The sequence below is a fragment of the Nothobranchius furzeri genome, chromosome 2, assembly GCF_043380555.1.
Source record: "Nothobranchius furzeri strain GRZ-AD chromosome 2, NfurGRZ-RIMD1, whole genome shotgun sequence".
NCBI lineage: Eukaryota > Metazoa > Chordata > Actinopteri > Cyprinodontiformes > Nothobranchiidae > Nothobranchius > Nothobranchius furzeri.
Window position 1 is genome coordinate 70,391,526 of NC_091742.1, and position 20,540 is coordinate 70,412,065.

The 20,540-nt window shown below is 40.7% G+C and overlaps 1 protein-coding gene across 1 annotated transcript in view; it reads right to left on the reverse strand.

The window, feature by feature from the left end:
• The window catches only part of LOC107377452 (inactive ubiquitin carboxyl-terminal hydrolase 53), a 46,030-nt gene that overhangs the window by 11,847 nt on the left and 13,643 nt on the right, over positions 1-20,540 (reverse strand). The window contains exons 4-12 of the mRNA XM_015947028.3: positions 20,383-20,493; positions 17,848-17,930; positions 17,628-17,712; positions 17,346-17,492; positions 15,428-15,577; positions 9,676-9,844; positions 7,556-7,699; positions 6,796-6,939; positions 372-1,116 (exon numbers count right to left, since the gene is read on the reverse strand). Of these exons, the coding sequence (XP_015802514.3) occupies positions 372-1,116; positions 6,796-6,939; positions 7,556-7,699; positions 9,676-9,844; positions 15,428-15,577; positions 17,346-17,492; positions 17,628-17,712; positions 17,848-17,930; positions 20,383-20,493 (1,778 nt within the window). The remainder of the gene's footprint in view (positions 1-371; positions 1,117-6,795; positions 6,940-7,555; positions 7,700-9,675; positions 9,845-15,427; positions 15,578-17,345; positions 17,493-17,627; positions 17,713-17,847; positions 17,931-20,382; positions 20,494-20,540) is intronic.

Here is a 20,540-nt window from a genome sequence, read left to right on the forward strand (position 1 = left end):
CTTTTTGTGATATACTGTCAATGGACAGGCCCTAGACGAAGTCTTTGTGGTTTGGGGAGTCAGCTCTCAGCTCTTGTCTCTGCTGAGTACAGGAGGCGTCAGCTAGTTGGGATCATTATCTCCAAATGAGACCTGAAGAATAAAGCCAGCAACTGACAGCCCAGCGTAATAAGATTCGAGTATCTGCCTGGTGTGCATTTATGCTAAATGGGTCTCGTTGATATTATTGGAAATGTTTCGTTTGTGTTGTTGAATTATTTAAAAACTGAGCTTCTGAGGCTCAGGTCATTAAATGAACATGATATTTCTGACACTGCAATTGAACCATGTCAGTTATTTCTGAAATTAAGTCAGCTGACGGGTTATTTTACCTGACTGGATGCAGCTCAGATGTGGGTCGGAGGTCTTTGGAAGAGAGGCCTTCTACCACTGGAGAGTCCAGGTTTGCCGAGCTGTTGCTCAGTCTGTCGCTACTTTCATATCCAGATTCAGTTCTCTGAATCTTCCAGTTTTCGCTGCGGACTTTAAGGGTGGCCGGGTTCTTTGATCTTTCCTTACCATCGGAGTCCAGCGAGCTCCGACTGCCCCCGGTGTCCTGCCTCTGCTCATCCTCGTAGATTGTCATCAAGCTCTTGGGTTTGTGTTCTTCCCGTGTCCCCCATATTAAATGTTGTTCTCTTGATGGGGACTGACTGTTGGGTCTCCCCCGAGGGCTGTGGTGCCTCCTTTCTTCTCTAGATGAACCTCCCTCATCGATGGTGCTCAGAATGCTGTCGACGTTCAGCACCTCCCGCGTGGGCTTCCACGGCCGGTTGCCTCTGGTCCCTCCGTTCTGCCCTCGGGAATCTTGGCTGCTGTCTGTGTCATATCCGTTGGAATGGGTGTTGGGTTTCCAGCCGTGATTGTTAGTTCTTACCAAGGGCATGGTGGGCAGGACCTGGACCTTTGGGTAGGAGCGAGTCAGTTCTTGGGAGGACCGGCTGCCGGGTGTCGGTATTCGCTCTGTCTTGATGGGGCCTTTTCCCTGGCTGCTGTACAGCCTGCTCTCCAGGTGTTGCTTGAACCCATTCTCTGGAGGGGAAACAGATCGGGAGAGGGTCCTGTCCTGAGCTGGATCTAAGAAAGAGAGATTTAGAAGTATTTTATAGTCAATTTAAAGCCCTTTTTAGATTCACAACTTAATCAGATGACTCCAGACTAAAGCTGGAACTGGTTAAAAAGCATTTCCATTTACAACTGGTGCCAAAAGGAAGGTGGTGTTAAATAACCTTGCCCCAGTTGAAAACGGACCCAAGCTGACATCTCGACAGCATGACAAAAAGGCTGAGCCAAAGAACACAGCAGGCTGTGCAGAAAGAGAGGGAAGGGCATGATAACAACAGCATTGGTGGCATTTATGTCTGCGGACAACAGGAAGGTGTAAATTACAGCCACCGTGAGTCAGCGTCCTACCGTAGAGGGAAGCCAGCTCATGTAGAAATATCACATCATAAACAAGGTGGTGGTGGTGGAGGTGGTGGTAGGGGATCTGTATGACTACATGCATGTATGATTGTACTATTTTGCATGGAAATAATTGGGAGAAACCTCAATGTAAAGTATGACAGCAGTATGTATGTTTATTAAAGATGCCAAGTGGCAGAGACAGCTGGTTCATTCCAATGTGTGTTTGAGACTACAAAAACTAAACCTAACTGTTGGTGGTTGTAAATAAGCCCACAAGTGACTGAGTCCCCATTACAGCTGAGGAAAATAATCAAATAATCGATGCATCGAGATGCGGACATAAACAATTCTGTATAGTAGAAGAGTACGCCATAATCGATTATAGCGGAATGCAGTTTTGTTTTTTTTGACGGCGGCACCAGCGCAGCATCCAGATCTGTCAGAGTGAGTGTCCTCCACATTTACCAAGTGGTTCCGCCTTCATGTGGTACTGCAGGGCTGAGTGCTTGAGTTGTAATCTGAGACCGAACCGGAACTGAATCAGCCCGACTGGTTATGTTATTTCCGTGGGGCTCGAAACTGAGGTAGTTTTAGAAAAAAGTTTGAATTTACCATGAATGAAATTTGAAATTACACTAAAATTTTCAAATAACTGTGAAATAAAGTCATATATATATTAAATTATATTTCACACAGTAAATATTTTTGTGATTTTAAATTTAAAAGTTCAGTCACCTCCTGGGTGGACTCTCACTTCCCATCCGTCCTGTTTTAAACATGCACCTAAAGGAGGCATCGCCTGGCAAACCGAGAGCGACGTTGGGGCAGTGGTTGACAGCACATCTATCTGTGCACTGATTAAAATAATTACATTACCAGTAAAATATTTGGACACACTAGGGATGTGTATTGGTGAAATTAAAACAATTCGATACGTATCACAATACAGGGGAGATGATACAATATATTGCGATACATTTAGTCAGACACTATGAGCGATTTTTTTTAGATTGAATTTATTGTAGGACAATTCAATAAACAGTTTGAACTGATACTTAACATGTTTAACATGAGGTATCTGAATCATAATAGAGGAATTTACATTTCAATGGTGGAAACAAATCCCATTGCACACTGCTGCCAACTAGCTGTCAGTGTTTGAATTGCACCAAAAGAAAAGAAAATACACACGTTTGCATGTAAATTCTTCCAAAAATTAGATACACGGCTTTTGAATATCGATATATTGATTATATATTATGATTGTTATATTTTATTCTGATGGTTTTAAGTTTTTATTGTGTTGTGTTCAGCACCTTGGGCGTCTGCATTGGTCACAGAAGGGGCTTTATAAATAAATGAAATGATATAATATAGCAGGAAAAAATATCACAATAGATTGCCATATTGATATTTTCTTACATCCCATAGGACACACCGTCTCATTTTTTGGGTTTTCTTTATTTTTGTGACTATAGTGTAGATTCTAATGGAAAGCATGGAACATATCAACAAACACAAACAGAATTATGCAGTAAAGTAAAAAGTGTGAAATAACTCAAAACATATTTTATATATTTTTTATTATAGCCACCCTTTTGCTTTGATTCTTGATTACCACACTCATAACTTTCTCTTCACAATGGTTTTCCAACAGTCTTGAAGGACTTCCAAGTAAAGCTGAGAACTGGTTGGCTCTTTTGTCTCCACTCCACATTCACCTCACCCTAAACCATCTGGGTTTAGGGTGAGGTGAACGTGGAGACTTGGTCACCTGGCACAGCACTCAATTGCCCTACTTCTTAGCCCTTACACAACCTGGAGATAAGTTTGAAGTCAGTGTCCCGAAGATAAATGATTTATGCCGTGGCATTGTTTCGAGAAGCTTCTACAATGTCACAAGATTTATTTCCATTCAGTATTGCATTTTTTTTACCAAGATCTTGCATTGATGGTAGTCTAACCGCTGCACAAAGCCTTCTCCAAATGGTTCAAATTAGATTAAAAAAATTAATTGCAAAGCCTCTGAAAAATTAAGATTAATTTTTTACTGAAGTCCCACCACTAATATTTTTAAAGGTGTGGGACATTTGTTTAAACAATATATTTGCGTTAGTCTCTAGTAGGAATGAATGCCTTCAAAGTCGTTCTTGAGTGAAAAAAAAGCACCAGTACGCCATTTTCAGGAGCTAAAAGAGGCCACATCGGAGCTGAGCTTCAGGCGGAGGGATCTGGAGTCATATTTCCTGATATTTTCAACATCTAGCCTCAGACTGGATAACAACAATGTGACTCTACAAGTGACTGTCCTGCAACGTGGATGTTTTATCTCCACAAATATCTCCTGTGGCAGCAGGGAAACACCGTTGTTTAAAAGGGCAACATGGAAAACACGCAGGACAGTGGACCCCGAGAACCAGTGTTAGGAGACTATTTTCGTGTTCAGCCTGCATATTAAATTCAGTGATTGATTATAACCAGAATAAAGATATAAAATGTTTTTTTTTTCAGTGTTCAACACCTTTAAAGACTTACTAGTTTTACTAAAAAGGTCATTAACTCTGGATCAGTCCAGGTACATCCTCAAATGCTTGTGCCCGCTCTGACTGACATCTAAGTGAGTGGATGTCTAACTTCGTTTGGTGTCTAATGCTGAGTGGTGCTCAGTTCAAATTGCATGTGGCTCCACGGGAAGGGGGACAGGCTTAGCAAAAAATAAAACCTGTGTATTACGCTTCCCTAACTTAACAACACTGTTTATTTAGACAAGAAGTATTTATTTAATCTAAAATTCTTTTTAATTTTAGTCATGATTTAGTCATCCAATTAGTTTGTTAAATTTTAGTCTTACTTTAGTCGACTTAAATATTTGTAATTTTCTTCTGATGTAAAGGAAATGTTAACTACGCCTACTTGAAACTAACAAAATGTGTAAAATTTACATTTCACACTTTGGATCAATAAAACTATATTTATAATTCCTATAACATTGATTATTGGAAAATACCAAAATGAACACTGACAGTTTGAAGTTGTGCCTCTCATATTAATAAAATAAACAAATCTGTATAATGTACAGTAATATTTGTAAACAAGACAAGAAATGACATCATACCATCAAAAAATTAAAATATATAACATAAAAGTGGAGGTAAACTAAAGGTAAGAATGGTATCCAGGTGTATTTATTAAGAGTTTTTATTAGACTGATTTATCAAAGTAGGACACCTGAACATTTCTCCTCACAAAAACAACACCACTAACACTTTTTAAACCAGGGTTAACCCCGAATGTGTACTCAAGCAAATACTTTTTCCTCCCAGACGTGGATGTTTTCTCCTTTTAGACATGACTTTTACCAGCATAAATAACAATCTATGATGTCTTGTTACTGCTAGCTTTTTCAAACTGCGGCTGGCTCCAGACTCTGATTGGTTCTTTTCACGTCTAGTCCTGCCTGTTCCATTAGCTGATTGGCTCTTTTTTCCAATGTCCCGTCTTTTCCGTTTTTTTGATTGGATTTTCGTTGTCATCTTTTATTCACCAACGAAAATGTTGGTCAATTTTTGTCATAATTTAGTCTTTATTAAAGGGGCATTATGGAAGTTTGACAGCCAAAACATGTATAGAAATAATAATTTCTTCTTCATACATTCTCCTGCAATGCCCTGGTCCTGTAGAATGAGCCCTGGCATTTTTACTGTGAATGCCTGTTTTTCTGTAAAATCACAGAAAAAGAGAGCTGCTCGGGTCGAGCAGGCTGCTTCATGCGCGTTCACACTCAGGCATAGCCCGTAGCATTTGCTATCAGTAGCTTTAGTCTTTGTCGCTGTTCCTAACGCCTAGTGACAAAGCTAGCTACATTTCTGAGGACCCTTAGCTACTTTCTTCTAGATATTTCCTGAAAATTAGCAACAAAATAGCCATTTTCGCTCCGAACCGTTCTTTGAACGTTGTTTTAGCTGTCATCAAGGATATAAATGTTACAGATACAAAAGATGTCACTGGTGCTTTAGCTCACCTAGTAAGATGTCGGACTCTTGTGCAGAAGACCCGGGTTCGATTCTGGATGTGAACATAGTTTATTTAGAGTTTCTTTTTTACATTAATGTTCTTTTTTTTTTTTTACAGTAAGACGCCCAAATTTTTATTTGAGACTCGCCGAACGGCATTGAATTCACAGATAAAAAAAAAGATGTGGGTTCAACTTTCATTTTGGAACAATTTTTCAAGCAAGGGAAGGGCATGATCTGAGCATGCAGGAGGACTGACCCATCATAAACCTTTGTCGGCTGTGCTGAAGAGAAAGGTACAGAACCAAATTATTTAATTAATTAGCTGCGCGTTCTCCTGTCCTCTGTCCTCCAGGCCACACACAAACACACACACACACACACACACACACACACAAACACACACACACACACACACACACACACACACACACACACACACACACACACACAAGGGACTGTCTCAGCTGTTATTTTCGTTAAGGACTGTGCACGTACAGCATGCGCGCCTCGTGCACGAGCCTACAATTGAAGCCACCGCTATGCTTTTGGCCTGAGGGGGCAATCGCGGGCATAAAAATTCAAAACTCCGTAAAGTCCCTTTAACGTATATGTTTTCATTTTGTTTTAGTCTGCAAAAATTAATTTGTCATGACAAAAAAATCAACAAAGTTAAAATTGCTTAATGAGATGAATATGCATCCAGGGGAAAACCAGGATATTTGCCAAATGGTGCTGTAAACTGTGTACCAACATTACTTCAACTCATGGTCACAACACCATGAAGAAGGCAAGAAATTCAATCATTAAACCCTGACAAGCACACCTATGAAGTGAAACCCATTTCAGGTGGACGCACGAGTCTCATCGAGAGCCTGTCAACAAAGCAAAAGGTGGCTACTCTGAGGAACTGAAGTTATTTCCCACTTTTGTGTTTACTCCATACAGCTCAGTAGTCATGAAAATATAGAAAACCATTAACCGAGAAGGTGTGTCTGAACTTTTGACCAACAGTATAAATTGTGAGGAAAACTGGATAAGTTTGATTAAGGGCAATCCTTAATCTAAATCTTAAAGAATTTGTCTCCCGTTGACACAGCGTGATCACATTTTGTTCAATTTATTTCTTTAACAGTCACACAGATGCCAGAGAGGGTGGATCAGGGATGGATCTAACAGACGTCACAGCTTAATCTCCTTTCTGACACATCCAGCTCCTAAACTGAACATTACATAAGGGGCTGAGCAAGTGTAAGGCAAAATTTGTGTATCCCTACGCCTGAAATTTCTGTATCTGCAGGCTCCTGTAGGCACACATTCAGCTGCGATAGCTCACCTCTGTGGCGCATGTCCTGCCTTCGCTGACCGCTCCGATCAACGTCTCTTCTGGGTGGATGCACCCCTCGTAGTTCTGCTCGGTGGGCAACTTCTCTGGGAATTTCTCTGATGCGACTCTTTGGATCAATGTAGCCAGTTTTCACTAAAAAAAAAAAGGAGTTTTGGACACGATTTTTAAATTGGTGTCTTTCTGTGTCTACTTTTCTTATCATTGCAGATCTCAACATGACCCGATTATAAATTCTGACTTTTCAAGAGAGCTGAAAGCAACAGCTGACATTTCCTTTTTTTCCCTCCCAACGACACGCAAAAAAATAAAAAAATAAAACCAAGAAAGTAGTTCAAGGACACTCGTATTTACAGATGACAGATAAAATGACAGAATGTACGATATCAAAAGGAGGAGTAATTTAGGCGTTAAAACAGTTTTTAACAGGGAGCCCTGTGTGACCTCTGCCCTCAGCAGGGTCCCTGACCTCGTCTGTTTCCATGGATGGGTTTAACTTCACAACAAACACATTTAATTATCACTTCGTCTGGTTCTGATCCCAGATCTCTGCTTGCTGTGAGTCTCTGAGGGGGAAAATATTCATAAATAAAATATGTTTTTCTAAGGACTTGAAAGTACATCAACGGCGCAGGGTGACTAATCTGTTTTGAAGGTTGAAACCAATCTTATTTCCTGTTTGTCTGTTAAAAAGCCAATTTCCAATCAAATCTTCTACCAAGCATTTTAGCTTCATGTTAATATTTCTTACCTTGTCCCCGCCCACTGTTGGTTGGACCGCTGCCCCGGCTGAGGGTTAAACCCTTTGGTTTGAGCAGGTCCTGCCCCAGCATAGCCTTCAGGTTCTCTTTGGTTAGCTCCAGCTTCTTCTGTACTGAAACGTTAGACTCCGAAACTGTTGAAGACAAATAGATCAAATCAAATTCTCAACCTTCTTTACGTTGTTCAGCCAATTTCTAACTTGCAGGAAAGAATATAAACTAGCGAGTTCTCTTTGCTTCCAGGAGGATGGTCTTGTTTCGCTGGCCGTCCCGTCGGCACTGATGGGGACACTGAGCAGCTGCTTGAAGCTGGGGAACGGCCAGCATCGGAGCTGGAGGAGGATCTTTGCAGGGGATAAAAAACCTCCCCAACCACGCAAATCCAGGGAAGTATAATCCCAGCAGCTGATATGTTGAGCTGTTGTCAACATATTATCATAACTGCACTGTAACCAATGTAACCAAGATGAGGCTTTGGGTCTTTCTGTGCACACAGGTCAGTTAAATCTATAGTATTAATCATCATCATCATCATCCTTTATACTGCCTTACAGGCATGAGGCATGCCACCAACATGCTACACATAACAAATTAAAACGGAGAAAATCAACAAAGAGAATTAAAACCAACTAGTAAAATTAGTATAAAATCATATAAAAGATTAGCAACAGCTAACCCACAGTTAAAAGCCAGACCATAAAAGTGGGTCTTCAGCCATGTTTTAAAAACTGCTACTGATGAGGAAAGCCTAACAGATCAGGGAAATGCATTCCACAGCTTCTGTCCCGCTACGGAGAACGCCCTATCCCCTCTTGTTCTCAGCCGAGCTCTGGGAGTAGCAACTGGGACACAGGACTGCAACAACTCCACCAAACAGGCTGGAGCCAACCCATTCAGAGCCTTAAATACCAATAAAGAAGTTTAAAACTAATTCCAGAATCAACAGGTAACCAATGAAGGACAAAAGGTCAGATTTCTACATGTGTAAACAAGTAAAATGCTGTTGAACACCATGTGAAAGCAATTTGCAATTTGAAAATATATGATATGTTTGCTATCACAATAACGATTTCTGTTGTAACAAACCCACATTCTCCACATTTCTCTTTTCACATTTGGTCCATCTGAATGAAAAATCACAATGTTTCATGTTAAGATACTGACTCGATATTTAAAACAGTGTATTACTTTTATATTGAGAATTTACATGCAAACATTTACAGTTTCTTTTGTGTGGTGCAATTCAAACTCCAACTGCTAGATGGCTGCAGTTTTCACTGACCTAGCTCAGTGGCCTAGTGGTACAGTGTCCGCCCTGGGACTGGGAGATCAACGTTCAAAACTGATTGGGTCATACCAAAGACCTTAACAATGAGACCCAATGCCTCCATGCTTGACACTCAGCTTTTTAAAGGGTTGAATTGGGGGTTAAACCACCAAACTGTTCCCGAGCACAGCCACTGCTGCAGCTCACCGCTCCCCATGGGGGATGGGTCAAATGTAGAGATGAATTTCACCAGTGTGTGATGATGACTATAGGACTTTATAATGCTGGATGCATCTCGGAAGTGTCCAGTCAACGTTTACCAAATAAATTCAGTCTTAATAATTACAAATATTAACCAACTTTTCATATACATACATACATTCATGGTATCGTATTGTGATATATATCGCATTGTCTTTCTTGTATCGTGATCTATCTCATATCCTCTTCACTGTATTGTGATATGCATCGTATTGTCTCTTTTGTAGTGTGATATATATTGTATCCTCATCCCTGTATTATGATAGACATTGTGACATATACCGTGTTGTGCTATATCGTAATGATTCAAGAGTTTCAATACAATCTTGCTCAGTAGTTTATGAAACATTTTGATAACAAACCCACCCTTCACATTTTTAGTTGTGTGCATAAAAAGAAAATTATATTATATCTGTCCAACAAAACAAGATGAACACAACTTGAGGAAATTGTAATTTGACAAAAAAAAAGGACACTAGTTAAACACCTCAGTTTACTCAATATTGATTTTTTTAAACTCATTTTTAACATGTTAAACTCTGGATGTTGGTAAATTAATCAGAATAAACAGAATTATCATACCTTGTACATCTCCATTGATGGAGGTCTTGGGGTGTATCTGGCTGCTGTTCTGCTTTGAGGCATCTTCTGTGATGATGGCACTTCCATCAGGGTTGGAGTAAAACAGGAGGAGAGGTTGGAAATGACCTTTAATACATTTGGTGACCACATCTTTCCAACGGGAACCAATCTACAGCCATAGAAACAGAGGGAGGAGGGCAGGGAGAAAAAAGGTCAAAGATGTGCGATTAGAGGGACGAATCCTGAGTGATAACAGTAACAACCCACGCCCATTCTGAGAGAAAAATCTCTATAATTTACTTCCTTTGGATCAGTCGATTTAAAGGGTTTATAAAGTGGGATTTTCCTGTTGAATCCTCTTGTGTTTCAATGAATCATACATCACAGCGAGGGCAAACAGATTGGACACACGATTAAAAAACAAAAAACACAGGGCTTTAATCAAGTGACCAAATTGTCACTTAAAAGAAATAATTTAAATAGCATTACAATGTTTAACTCACATGAACTACAAGGTGCAAGGTGCTTTTCTGGCCAAAGAAGGCACCATTAAAGCAGCATGACAACAGATGCTTGTGTGGTCCTTAATTAAGCAAATGATAGAGGCAAAGCAGGAATGAGGGGGTAGGAAGGACAGGAGGTAAAAGAGCTAAAGATAAACAAACACAAATGAGATAAGGAGAAAGGAAAATACTGTAATGACAAAAAGAATGGCTTAATGTGGACTCTTCCCAATTAAAATACATATGAATGAAAACAATCTGTTGTTTTTCTACAGTTTTTTCTGTTTATCACTTGCATGTTTTTTTTATATTATTAACACTTATTTTTTACATTTCCTTCTTTTAAGTAAATAATATGTTAGCAAAATAATTTTTTAGGCAGAGCCAGAATGCTGCCGTCATACAGTGGTCTGTGTTTGGAGACCCGCAGAAATGCTCTTCAGTTTTGATCCAGGTTCGGGACTTGGCACGAGCCAAGTGCTGCAGCTGCTCCAGCTCGCTCAGAGGGTTTGCACACGCAGCACAAGCGGGTGATGGATTGACGCAGAGCCAGCCAGCCACCTCAGGAGAAATTTGTGAGGCCCTTTCCCCACATACATGTCATAAAAGTGTATTGAAGTAAAACAAAAGGGCATGATTGATGTATCGGCTAGTATAGTTAGGTAACAACAAGCGGTGTTGGAAACCAAGAATACCCACTTATGTTTCAGCTGGAAAGTATATTAATAGTAGTCTACAAATCTAGACAAACCTTAGAAGTAGATAAATGTTTTGCTCTGCAGGTTGGTCTAACTCAAGGGGACTTTTTGGTCTTAACTTTGTGAAGCCAACACAGAAGTGGCAAAAATTGCAGATCCACCCTCATCCCCTAGGGTCTGGCACCAAAAGTGAGCAAATCCTCATTGACTCCTACAGTATGTTAACCCTTTGATGCATAATGGTCACTACAGTGGACAGGTACTCAAAATTGTTATTTATTTATTTTTGTTATTAAGCACAGCTGATGAAGCTGATGTGAGCCTCTCCATTTGAGCTTCAGCAAGTCAAGCCAACATATTTCATGTTCAGAATGCACGCTGTCCACTGAGGTGGACATGTAATAAATTATTTGTAAATTAACAAAATGTAACAAAAAATATTTGTTGAAATTTGTTTCATTCACACCTAAAGATGAATGAAAAAAATTGTTTAAAAAATCATGGTTGAAGATTTCATAATTCATGCATCAAAGGGTTAAAAAAGCCAATTTCACAGCAGAAATAAATGTGTTTACAGCCTGGTACAAAAAAAACAACCTATTTTAGGTTTAATAGATCTAATTCACATCCATGACAACTCTGAGTGGGGCGAATGTTTTTGTAACTTTTCTGTTTAGGTGGAATTTAATGCTTATAATGCTGAATAATTAATGAGCATCAGAGCCACATGACTTCAGAGCTAGCTCAGGGGAAAGGCCTCAGCCTCACGTTATTAGATTTCCGGTCATTCCAGCTCTCTGAACTTTAGTTGTGTCCTGTGTGTTTTGATGTTAATCATGGATTTATTTGGGCAAAGAGGGCAAGCTGTGGTTATTGACTGCACTAACAGACCATTCAAGCAGTTTCTGCTTCTTTTTTTATCAGTAAGTAAAATAATATTTATGTACTTTATTTCGCTGATTGAATGGGGGAAATGCTGTTTGCTCAAAGATGGGTTGATATATGACAAAATATAACGGAAACCACCAAAAAGTTCCCAAGTGCAGCCGTGTCTGTAGCTCACTGCTCCCCACGGGGATGGGGAATTTCATTAAATTATCCCAAAATGTCCAGGAAGAGAAAGACTGGTGCAGAAGGAAGGGTGTTTCAACAAAGAAAGAACACGCGAATGCTTCAAGGAGAAAAACCAGTATGTCTTCACAGTCATTAGCGTCCATGCTACTAGCATCAGCGTCTGCAGCGATAGCTCCTCTGTCTCAGACAAACTGAGAACACTCCTCTTACTCAGCAATTTGCCGACTTTGAAGCCCAGAAAAGGATTTTAACCACTCAGTAATCTGTTCTCGGCTGACATAGAAAGCGCACCAACCAGCTTCCAGAGAGAGATGATTTAACTCCAGTTTAGCGACATGCTCAAGTCAGTATGACTCCCCGACACACCGACACAACTGTGTGGTCCAGCTGCTGAAATGCTCTCCAATGTTCAGCAGCACAAACCTGTGTGAGCGACTGTTGTCTGTGATGAAGATGAACCAACAACACGGGATTCTCATTGATGAACTCCTTCCTCAGCTCAGAGCCTAACCACAGAGGTGCATGCATCTGGTTTGAACAGGTGAGCATCACAGGAAATCAGAGTGGAGCAAACCGAGCTTGAATTATTGTGGTTTTTATGCGCTTTTTCTGCTACAATGTATGAAAGGTAATAGGCGAGATATTGCATTTTCATTTAAGAGAATTACTATTTTTTATTTATGTTGTTGGCCTGTGAAAAATGATTTCACCTTCTTTAAAACAGGAACTGGAAAGATTAGAGATAGAAGAATAGAATAGAATAGAATAGAATAGAATAAAAAAAAAACTTTATTGTCCCTCGGTGGGGAAAGCTTAGCGTCACAGCAGCAATGACATTCATTACAGGTGCAAAAATGAGAGTAAAAAAGAAAGAATAAACAAGAAAACATTAAATAGAAATGCTGAAAAGATTCAAAAGATTAAAAATTAAAAGGAAATGCTAAATAAAAACACATTTTAAGGAACAAAACTATTTAAAAAAAATTGAGCCTTAATAAGCAACGGGGGGGCTGCTGCTGCTGTTTGGATTGCTGGCTGTAATGCACATAACACACAAGCTTGCAATATAAAGCAGGACAACACCTGTCCCCCTCCAGCTCGGCTGTGTGACTGCACTAACCTGTCCTGTGGGACCCTCACCATGTGACCCTCATGTCCATGCTGTCTCTGGAGGAGACGATAGGAGACAAGATCTCCTGTAACTTAAAATGAACCAAAGCTTCCTCCCAGTTTCTCTTTAAGCTGAATTTAACATCAGTTTATCTTCATGAAACAAAAGAATAAAGATGAACAAGAATTTCCATCTTCTATTTCTCTCCTTTTAACTTCTCCATGTCCCTAAATATAAGAGACAGATGATCACGTTGCAGCTGCCGTCACTGACCCCGCTCTCTCCCCAAGACAGGACCTCCCGACATCACAGCACTTGGTCTGACTGAGCGCTTCCAGGAGAAACAATAATGACATTATGAAAATAATAACGCGTGTTTGGAGGAGCGTCCTCTGATCCTCTCTCTTGTGTGAGCAGACAATCTCCCTCTCTCTCTCTCTCTATCTCAGTCGCTGATCGAGCGAGCGGAGCGCGCCGCACAGCAACCCACTCAATTAACATAATTCACGGCCCAAATCCAACAGAACCGATCGGGCTGATTCGATTCGGGTTTGGTCTCAGGTTATAACTCCAGCGCTCAGCCCTGCAGTACCACATAAAGGCAGACCAAAGTTTCCTACCCGGTAAATGTGAGAACACCCTGTAGCGTGAGGAAATATGGGTTTCCACTCTGACAGATGTGGATGCTAAGCTGGTGCTGCTGTTAAAATAACAAAACTACATTCCACTATAATTGATTATGGTCTTCTATGATGCAGAATCATTTATTCCCGCATCTCATGCATTGATTATTTGATTATTTTCCTCAGCTCTATCCTACACCTCCCGGTCGGCCGTCGGGGTGGGGGGTGTGCGCGGGGTTTGGGGGCCACAAAGAGAGAGCTCGCAGGCCAGACGTGGCCCGCGGGCCGCCATTTGCGGACCACTGCTGTAAAGGATCATTTTACCACTTACTGGCTCAAGAAAATGATTTCAAAATATGAAAAAGTTGCTAATTGTCCCTTAAATGGTACACTTAAACAAAATGTCACCTTTTTCTTTGAAGGGTTTAAAACCATCATAGTGCCATCCACACGCCAGATTGGAAGATGGCCCCATAAAACCCTGAATAGTTCCATATAGAGCTGACGTTGACGGCTCGATTCTAAAAATTCGTCAATGTCAGATCCGGAAGTCGACGCACCACGCCCACTTGTTGCATCCCCAGGAGTTTGTAAATGGAGGAGGAATCTGCCTGTTTTTCCTCTAGTTCGCCCTCTTCTCCGCCTTCACTAACATCTCCACCAAATACCGAAGACCCGGAACAATGTCCGCCCGCTAAGAGATTCCTTTCCTGTTTTGCCCACCTTCGTCTCCCGGCAACGGACAACAACTTCCGGGGTCAAATGCACTGCTTCATCTCTATCGCAGATGTAGATGTAGCGTTTCTCCCTTCATTAAGGAGCTTCTTTCAGATATTGGGAGAGCTGTTTTGGTGGTAGCAGTCTCTCCTACGTGCTGGTCTGTTTGCTGAGTGTTTTTGGTTCATTTAGGTAACTTGAACTTAACGTTGGTAAAGCTACTGTTAGCATTTTCGCTAACAGCGTCTTGCGTTTGGATAAGCGGTTACGTTTTGGTTTAGAGTTCATCTTCTTTGTGGTGCAGATCTCCCTTTTATTACATTTAGAGTGTTGTGGGTTTTCGGTTTAGTTTAAAATATCACCTTGAGTTTGGTTTAACCACCCAGTTTAGAGTTTGGACCTTTGGAGATCCTTATTTTGGTCCAGAACCCAGTGATCTTTGCCCAGTGGGACATCCCTAGTTATTTGTACTTTTGTTTTAATTTCCCACAGGCAGAATTAGTTTTATTATTCCCAACCTGTGAATGGAAAGATTTAGGTTTTTTTTTTTTTTTTTGTAAATAAACCTGATCATCATTTTAACTTTTAAATCCCGTGTTATTGTCCCTTCCTTTTGCACATGAGCCAAACTCCCCAGGAAGGATCGTAACACCACTCGCCTCACGCACATAAGTGACCAAAACAAAGCAGCATGGAGACACTCCGTCTCCAACCACCTCTCAGGCAGCAGCCTGCACTCCCAAGTTCTATATGTCACCAGAACATAACCAACCACAACACAATAAAAGCTGTGTTATACAAAATAGAAGGTCTGTAGTGTTTATTCTCTTACAGTAACAATTTATCAATTTTTTGGAGGAATTTATTTGAGATTTTTTGGTTTTTATTAATTGTGCAATAGAAAAATAATCGCTAGATTAATCATCTAAATAGTCATTAGAATAGTCGACTATTCGATAAAATAATCGTCAGAATAATCGTTTTAAAAATAATTGTTTACCCCCAGCCCTAGTGCCATATTCTCACCTCTTTCACTGTTGCATCATCAAAGAAGACCCATTTGGAGGATTTGGTGTGGAAGGCAAAGGCACAGTAGTGTTGGCTGGTGTAGCAGATCATCCCCACAAGCAGAAGCTCAGTCTTCTTGGCGCGCTCGTCCGTCACCCTATAGAACAGCTGCATCCACAAACAGGTAAAAAGGAAAGTTGGATCTCAACAGGATGGCATTTTTAATTCATTAAAACTGGCCAATGGATGTATAGCACAAAACCCAATAGGTGAGAGGTAGAGTCTGTGAGCATTTTGGATAAAATCTGATTAAACTAAATAGTTCACACTGTAGCTTAGCAACAACGAGGCTGAGAAAATCAACAGATTCCACATATAAACTTTTCAGATGATCACCAGAAAAGAAACAAATACATTTTCTCTCTGGTGAACATGATCCAAACATCACAAGGGAATGGACTCACTATTCTCTCTAACTCAGTCCCATGAAGAATGACACCATTTCTGCTTTTGAAGGTCAAATTTATGATTCTTGTGGCACTTCTACCTGCTAATACCACTCATTTACAAGACCTTATAATTTATTTATACATTTTGAATTTTTCAAAAAGGAGAAAGCAACTAAACTGCATTAATACAGGTGCTAGTCATATAATTGGAATACCGTGACAAAGATTATTTATTTCAGTAATTTCATTCAAAAAGTAAGGTTTTTATATTAGATTAATTCATTACACACAGACTGATATATTTCAAATGTTTATTTCTTCAAATCTGATGATCATAACTGACAGCTAATGAAAATCGTGAATTCAGTATCTCAGAATATCAATTAAGACCAATGTAAAAAAGGGCAAGACACAAAAGGAAGTGTTTTCTTTACAAGAGAGAGCCTCAGAAGGATTTTCATTAGTTTTCAGTTATAAACATCAACATAAATCTAATATACAAATTTGACTTTTTTGAATGGAATTAATGAAATAAATCAACTTTGTTATGATATTCTAATTTTCTGTCTAGCACCTGTAGATATACACCTCAGCACAACAAGCTGTCCTATCTACACACATGCTTCCTTAGGAGTGGGATTGGGAGGGGGGGGGGGGGGGGGGGATTCTCTTCGACTTTAATGCCCAATAAAGTCCTATGCAATGCTCCCAAATGAATAAAGGCTTTTCTTTGTGTCAGACTGATGCAAGTGTGGGTTCTGATGGCATGCTTTGGAAACGCTCTAGAGGGAGCTGTCAAGTACACAGTTAGGATCGTTACATAACACGTGGCTCGCGTCCTGATCTGAACTACACTGATTGACTTTTCTTTGTTGCTTGTAAAATTCACCAACACAGCAAACTGATGTGAACAGGCTGCTGGTGGATACATATTTAATGAAACGCGCCACATTACAGCTTCTGTTTCAGGAGAATTGTGCGGGATGATTAATTGTTTTAGGAGATGCTAAATAAACCAGCCAACATTTTTTTCCCTTTCTCAATAAACTCTGTTCACTTCAGAGGATTCACACACACACACACACACACACACACACACACACACACACACACACACACACACACACACACACACACACACACACACACACACAAAGACGAAGGGAGGGGTTTACTGCTGAGCCGACCGAGGCCAGCCGGGGCTTTTTGATCACTGGCATGGGTCGGCGGGGCATTGGGCGTTAACTGCTTATGCAACAGCACCGACTTACAGAGAGAAATAAATCCCCTTTTTATTTCCCACATATGTCCGACTGCACCAAAATAACCCAGAGGAGGGGACAGTAGCTTTAAGAAGCAGTTGTATAAAGTCCACTAAATGAATACACTGACGATTTTAATCAAGCCTTATGCTCTGAGCCTTTTTTCTTTTTTAATTTAGCTGGAGGCCAAATTAAATGTAAGCGATCAGGTCGGCGTGGGCTTACCGCGGAGAGGCTGAGATGAGGCCCCAGAGAGCGGATCACATCCTCAGTGTGATCCGACTGATCCGAGTCCCAAACAAAGCCGATGGTAACGATTTCTGGGCAGTTCATGAGGACTTGTCTGATCCTAATCTTCTGACCGCAGTTGCTCTGAAAGATAAAAGGCATAAACATGAAACGAGAGCATGAGTGATCGCATTAATCGAACTTCAGCTGAGCGCTGAACAAGCTGGGTATTTTGCAAATAAGTAAAGAACAAAAGAAACACCAAAGAAACCTGCTTACTGGACAGTTTCGAAGGTCTCCGATTGTACTTGCCACTTGTAACACTTCTCCAAAGGAGTCTTCCCGCCGCTGATTTGTCTGTTCACTGAAAAGATGGAGGGGTGATTACTGATTAGCACCAGTTGGCCACAAAGTCTGAGCTCTGACCTTGTGATAACAAAAAAGGAACACTGAAAGAGATATGTACGTAGGATGAGAGTAACAACGGTTAGCTCCTCACCAAAGGGCAGTGATGGAGATGTAATGTACCAGTTCTGTAAATGGCAGCGGGTCAGAGGAAGCCCCACAGCTACGGCACACAGACTGTAAAGGAGAGTGAATAAAATAGTGATTTATCTTAATCTTCGACCTGCAGCGAGCTTCGTCAGCCCTTGATAATATTTCCTAAACTGGGTGTTCCGAACTTGAAGCGGAACAAAATCTGAGAACTTTGCCCCATAAAGGCTTTATCTGTTTGATTCACAGATTGTCCCGTTTCAGGACAGGAACGTGGTCGGTGCCACCAGGCAGGGAGGTTTACGTGTGGCTGGAATTTCTGTTTTCACTGGTCTGAATGACCCAGACCTTTTTGTAATCATTTGGAGTTGCTAATCCTGATAATGTTTAGAGATAATGTTTATTTTTTAAATGTTTTCATTTCTTAAGTATATAGCTCAGACCATTTTATGTGTGTTTCTGTGGAAAGGTTATAACAGGTATCATCTTCGCCTTTGCAGGTGGCTCTCAGAACTACCTCAGCTCAGTGAAACAAAGATTAGTCCTATTGAGACCTAGGGGCTAACGCCTAGTGTAAGAAGAGCTAAAGTGAATTATTTTCATTCTAAAACAATTCGAATCTCAAAAATGGTATTTAGTTAATCTATAGATAGAAAAAAATGTTGTTTTATTTTAAATAAGAGTTCTATGAGCCCATGGAACTTTGTCAGGGGTCACAAGGGCTCAGGAAAATCTTCTGAAAGTTCAGACCAAAAAAATTATACCAGAACATACAGATGTATTTATAAGGTGCATTTACAAACAGCATGTGAGCTGACCAAAGCGCTACACAGACAACAACACTTATATAAAAACCCAACAAAACAGATAAAAACTGTCAACATAGGCTACTAAAATAACAATTAAAAACATTTAAAAAAATGAAAAGTTTAAAAATACACATAAAAAGGAAGTCATGGTCCAAAAGCCAAGTCATAAAAGTGAGTCTTCAGTCGTGCCTTGGAGACTGCCGTGGATGATGTTTAGCCTAAAGCCTCGTTCATGCTTCTCCGTCAGCTCCGCAAGGGACAGACACGCACGGATTGACGGAAGCGTTTTGCTCTCGTACTTCTCCGTCTCCTGGGGAGTGTTGCAAAGCAATTGCCCGGCAGGACAACAGAGGGCGTAGCGCTGTTCTGTGGTATCCTGTCATGTATCGGTCCAAGATAGTGTGTTTATATTGTGTTTTTTGTATATAAGAGACTTTTTAACACGGACGTATTTGTCTCTCATCCTCCTCCACCTCTTCATGCGCTCGCCACCTCTAAACCCACGTTTCCTGTCATTTCCGTCCACAAATAAAACGCTTGCTGTGCATCTTTTCACTCCTCCAGTCACGGGGGAATTAAACGTTCATGTTTTTAGAGTTTTTTCGCGAGGTATTCTTCAAGCTTCTCCGTGTCTGACGCTAGTTTTCCTCGGCTCTCTTTGCAATGGCAGCGCTGTGGACAACAGCGGCGTCCTGACCAATCACAAGCTTGCGTTGTCCGTCTCAACTGACGGATGTTTAGAAAAGATAGCTCGACTCCGTCCGACCTTGCGGAGCTCTCCGGCAGGCCCGCAAGGTCGTTGCGTGTCTCCGCACTGACGCAGACGGAGAAGCATGAATCAGGCTTAACAGAGATGCATCCCAAAGGGCAGCATGCACAAAGGCCCGTGTGTTGTAGTTCATTTTGGGAATACATAGCATCAAGCGGTCAGCTGACCTAAGAGCTCGGAACAGCTCGTGTGGTGTGATGAGGTCGCACAGATAAGACGGTGCAATATTAACCCTTTGATGCATAATAGTCACTACAGTGGACAGGTACTCAAAATAGTTATTTACTTGTTTTTGCTATTAAGCACAGCTGTTGAAGACTTTATTGCATTTGAGCCCCTCCATTTTGACTTCAGTAAGCCAAACCAACATATTTCATGCTCAGAATGCACGCTGTCCACCAAGGTAGACATGTAATAAATTATTTGTAAATTATAAAATTTAACAAAAAATATTTGTTGAAATTTGTTTCATTCACACCTAAAGATGAATGAGAAAAATTGTTAAAAAAAATCATGGTTGAAGATTTCATAATTCAAGCATCAAAGGGTTAATGGGGACTACTTCAAAACACTAAAACAAAATCTGGATCCTTTAGGGATATTTTTAAATGATAAATAAGAGAATAGAGAACTGTATGAGGTACTGCTGCAGCAGCAATGTGGAATCTGACAAGAAACACCCTCTGTAATCCACAGGGGGTGACCCCCAACAAAACATGATGGATTGGACATCTATTATCTCAGGCACTGATTCATGTACCCATCTGTGTGTGGGTGTGTAGGACACTAAATCCTAACTCTGACTAAGAGTGTGTTCAAGCAGTCCAGAGGCAGTGCAAACCCAGACACCAAGCAGAAAAGGACACAATTCATCTCAAAACCTCCTGCTGAAACAGATGAATCGTTGCACGATGTTCTAAATAACTAGATCCTTCAGGGATGTTTTAAACCTTTGACTGACCTGCTCATAAAGTGCCATAGCAAACTTCTGATGAGTGATGCAGGACTGTGACGTACAGGCATCGGTCTCCTCAGACACAATATGTAAGTGGATCCTCTCCAGAATGTTTTCCTGTCAAAGAAAAAAGAGGAATATGTTTTATCTCTAACTCAACAGCA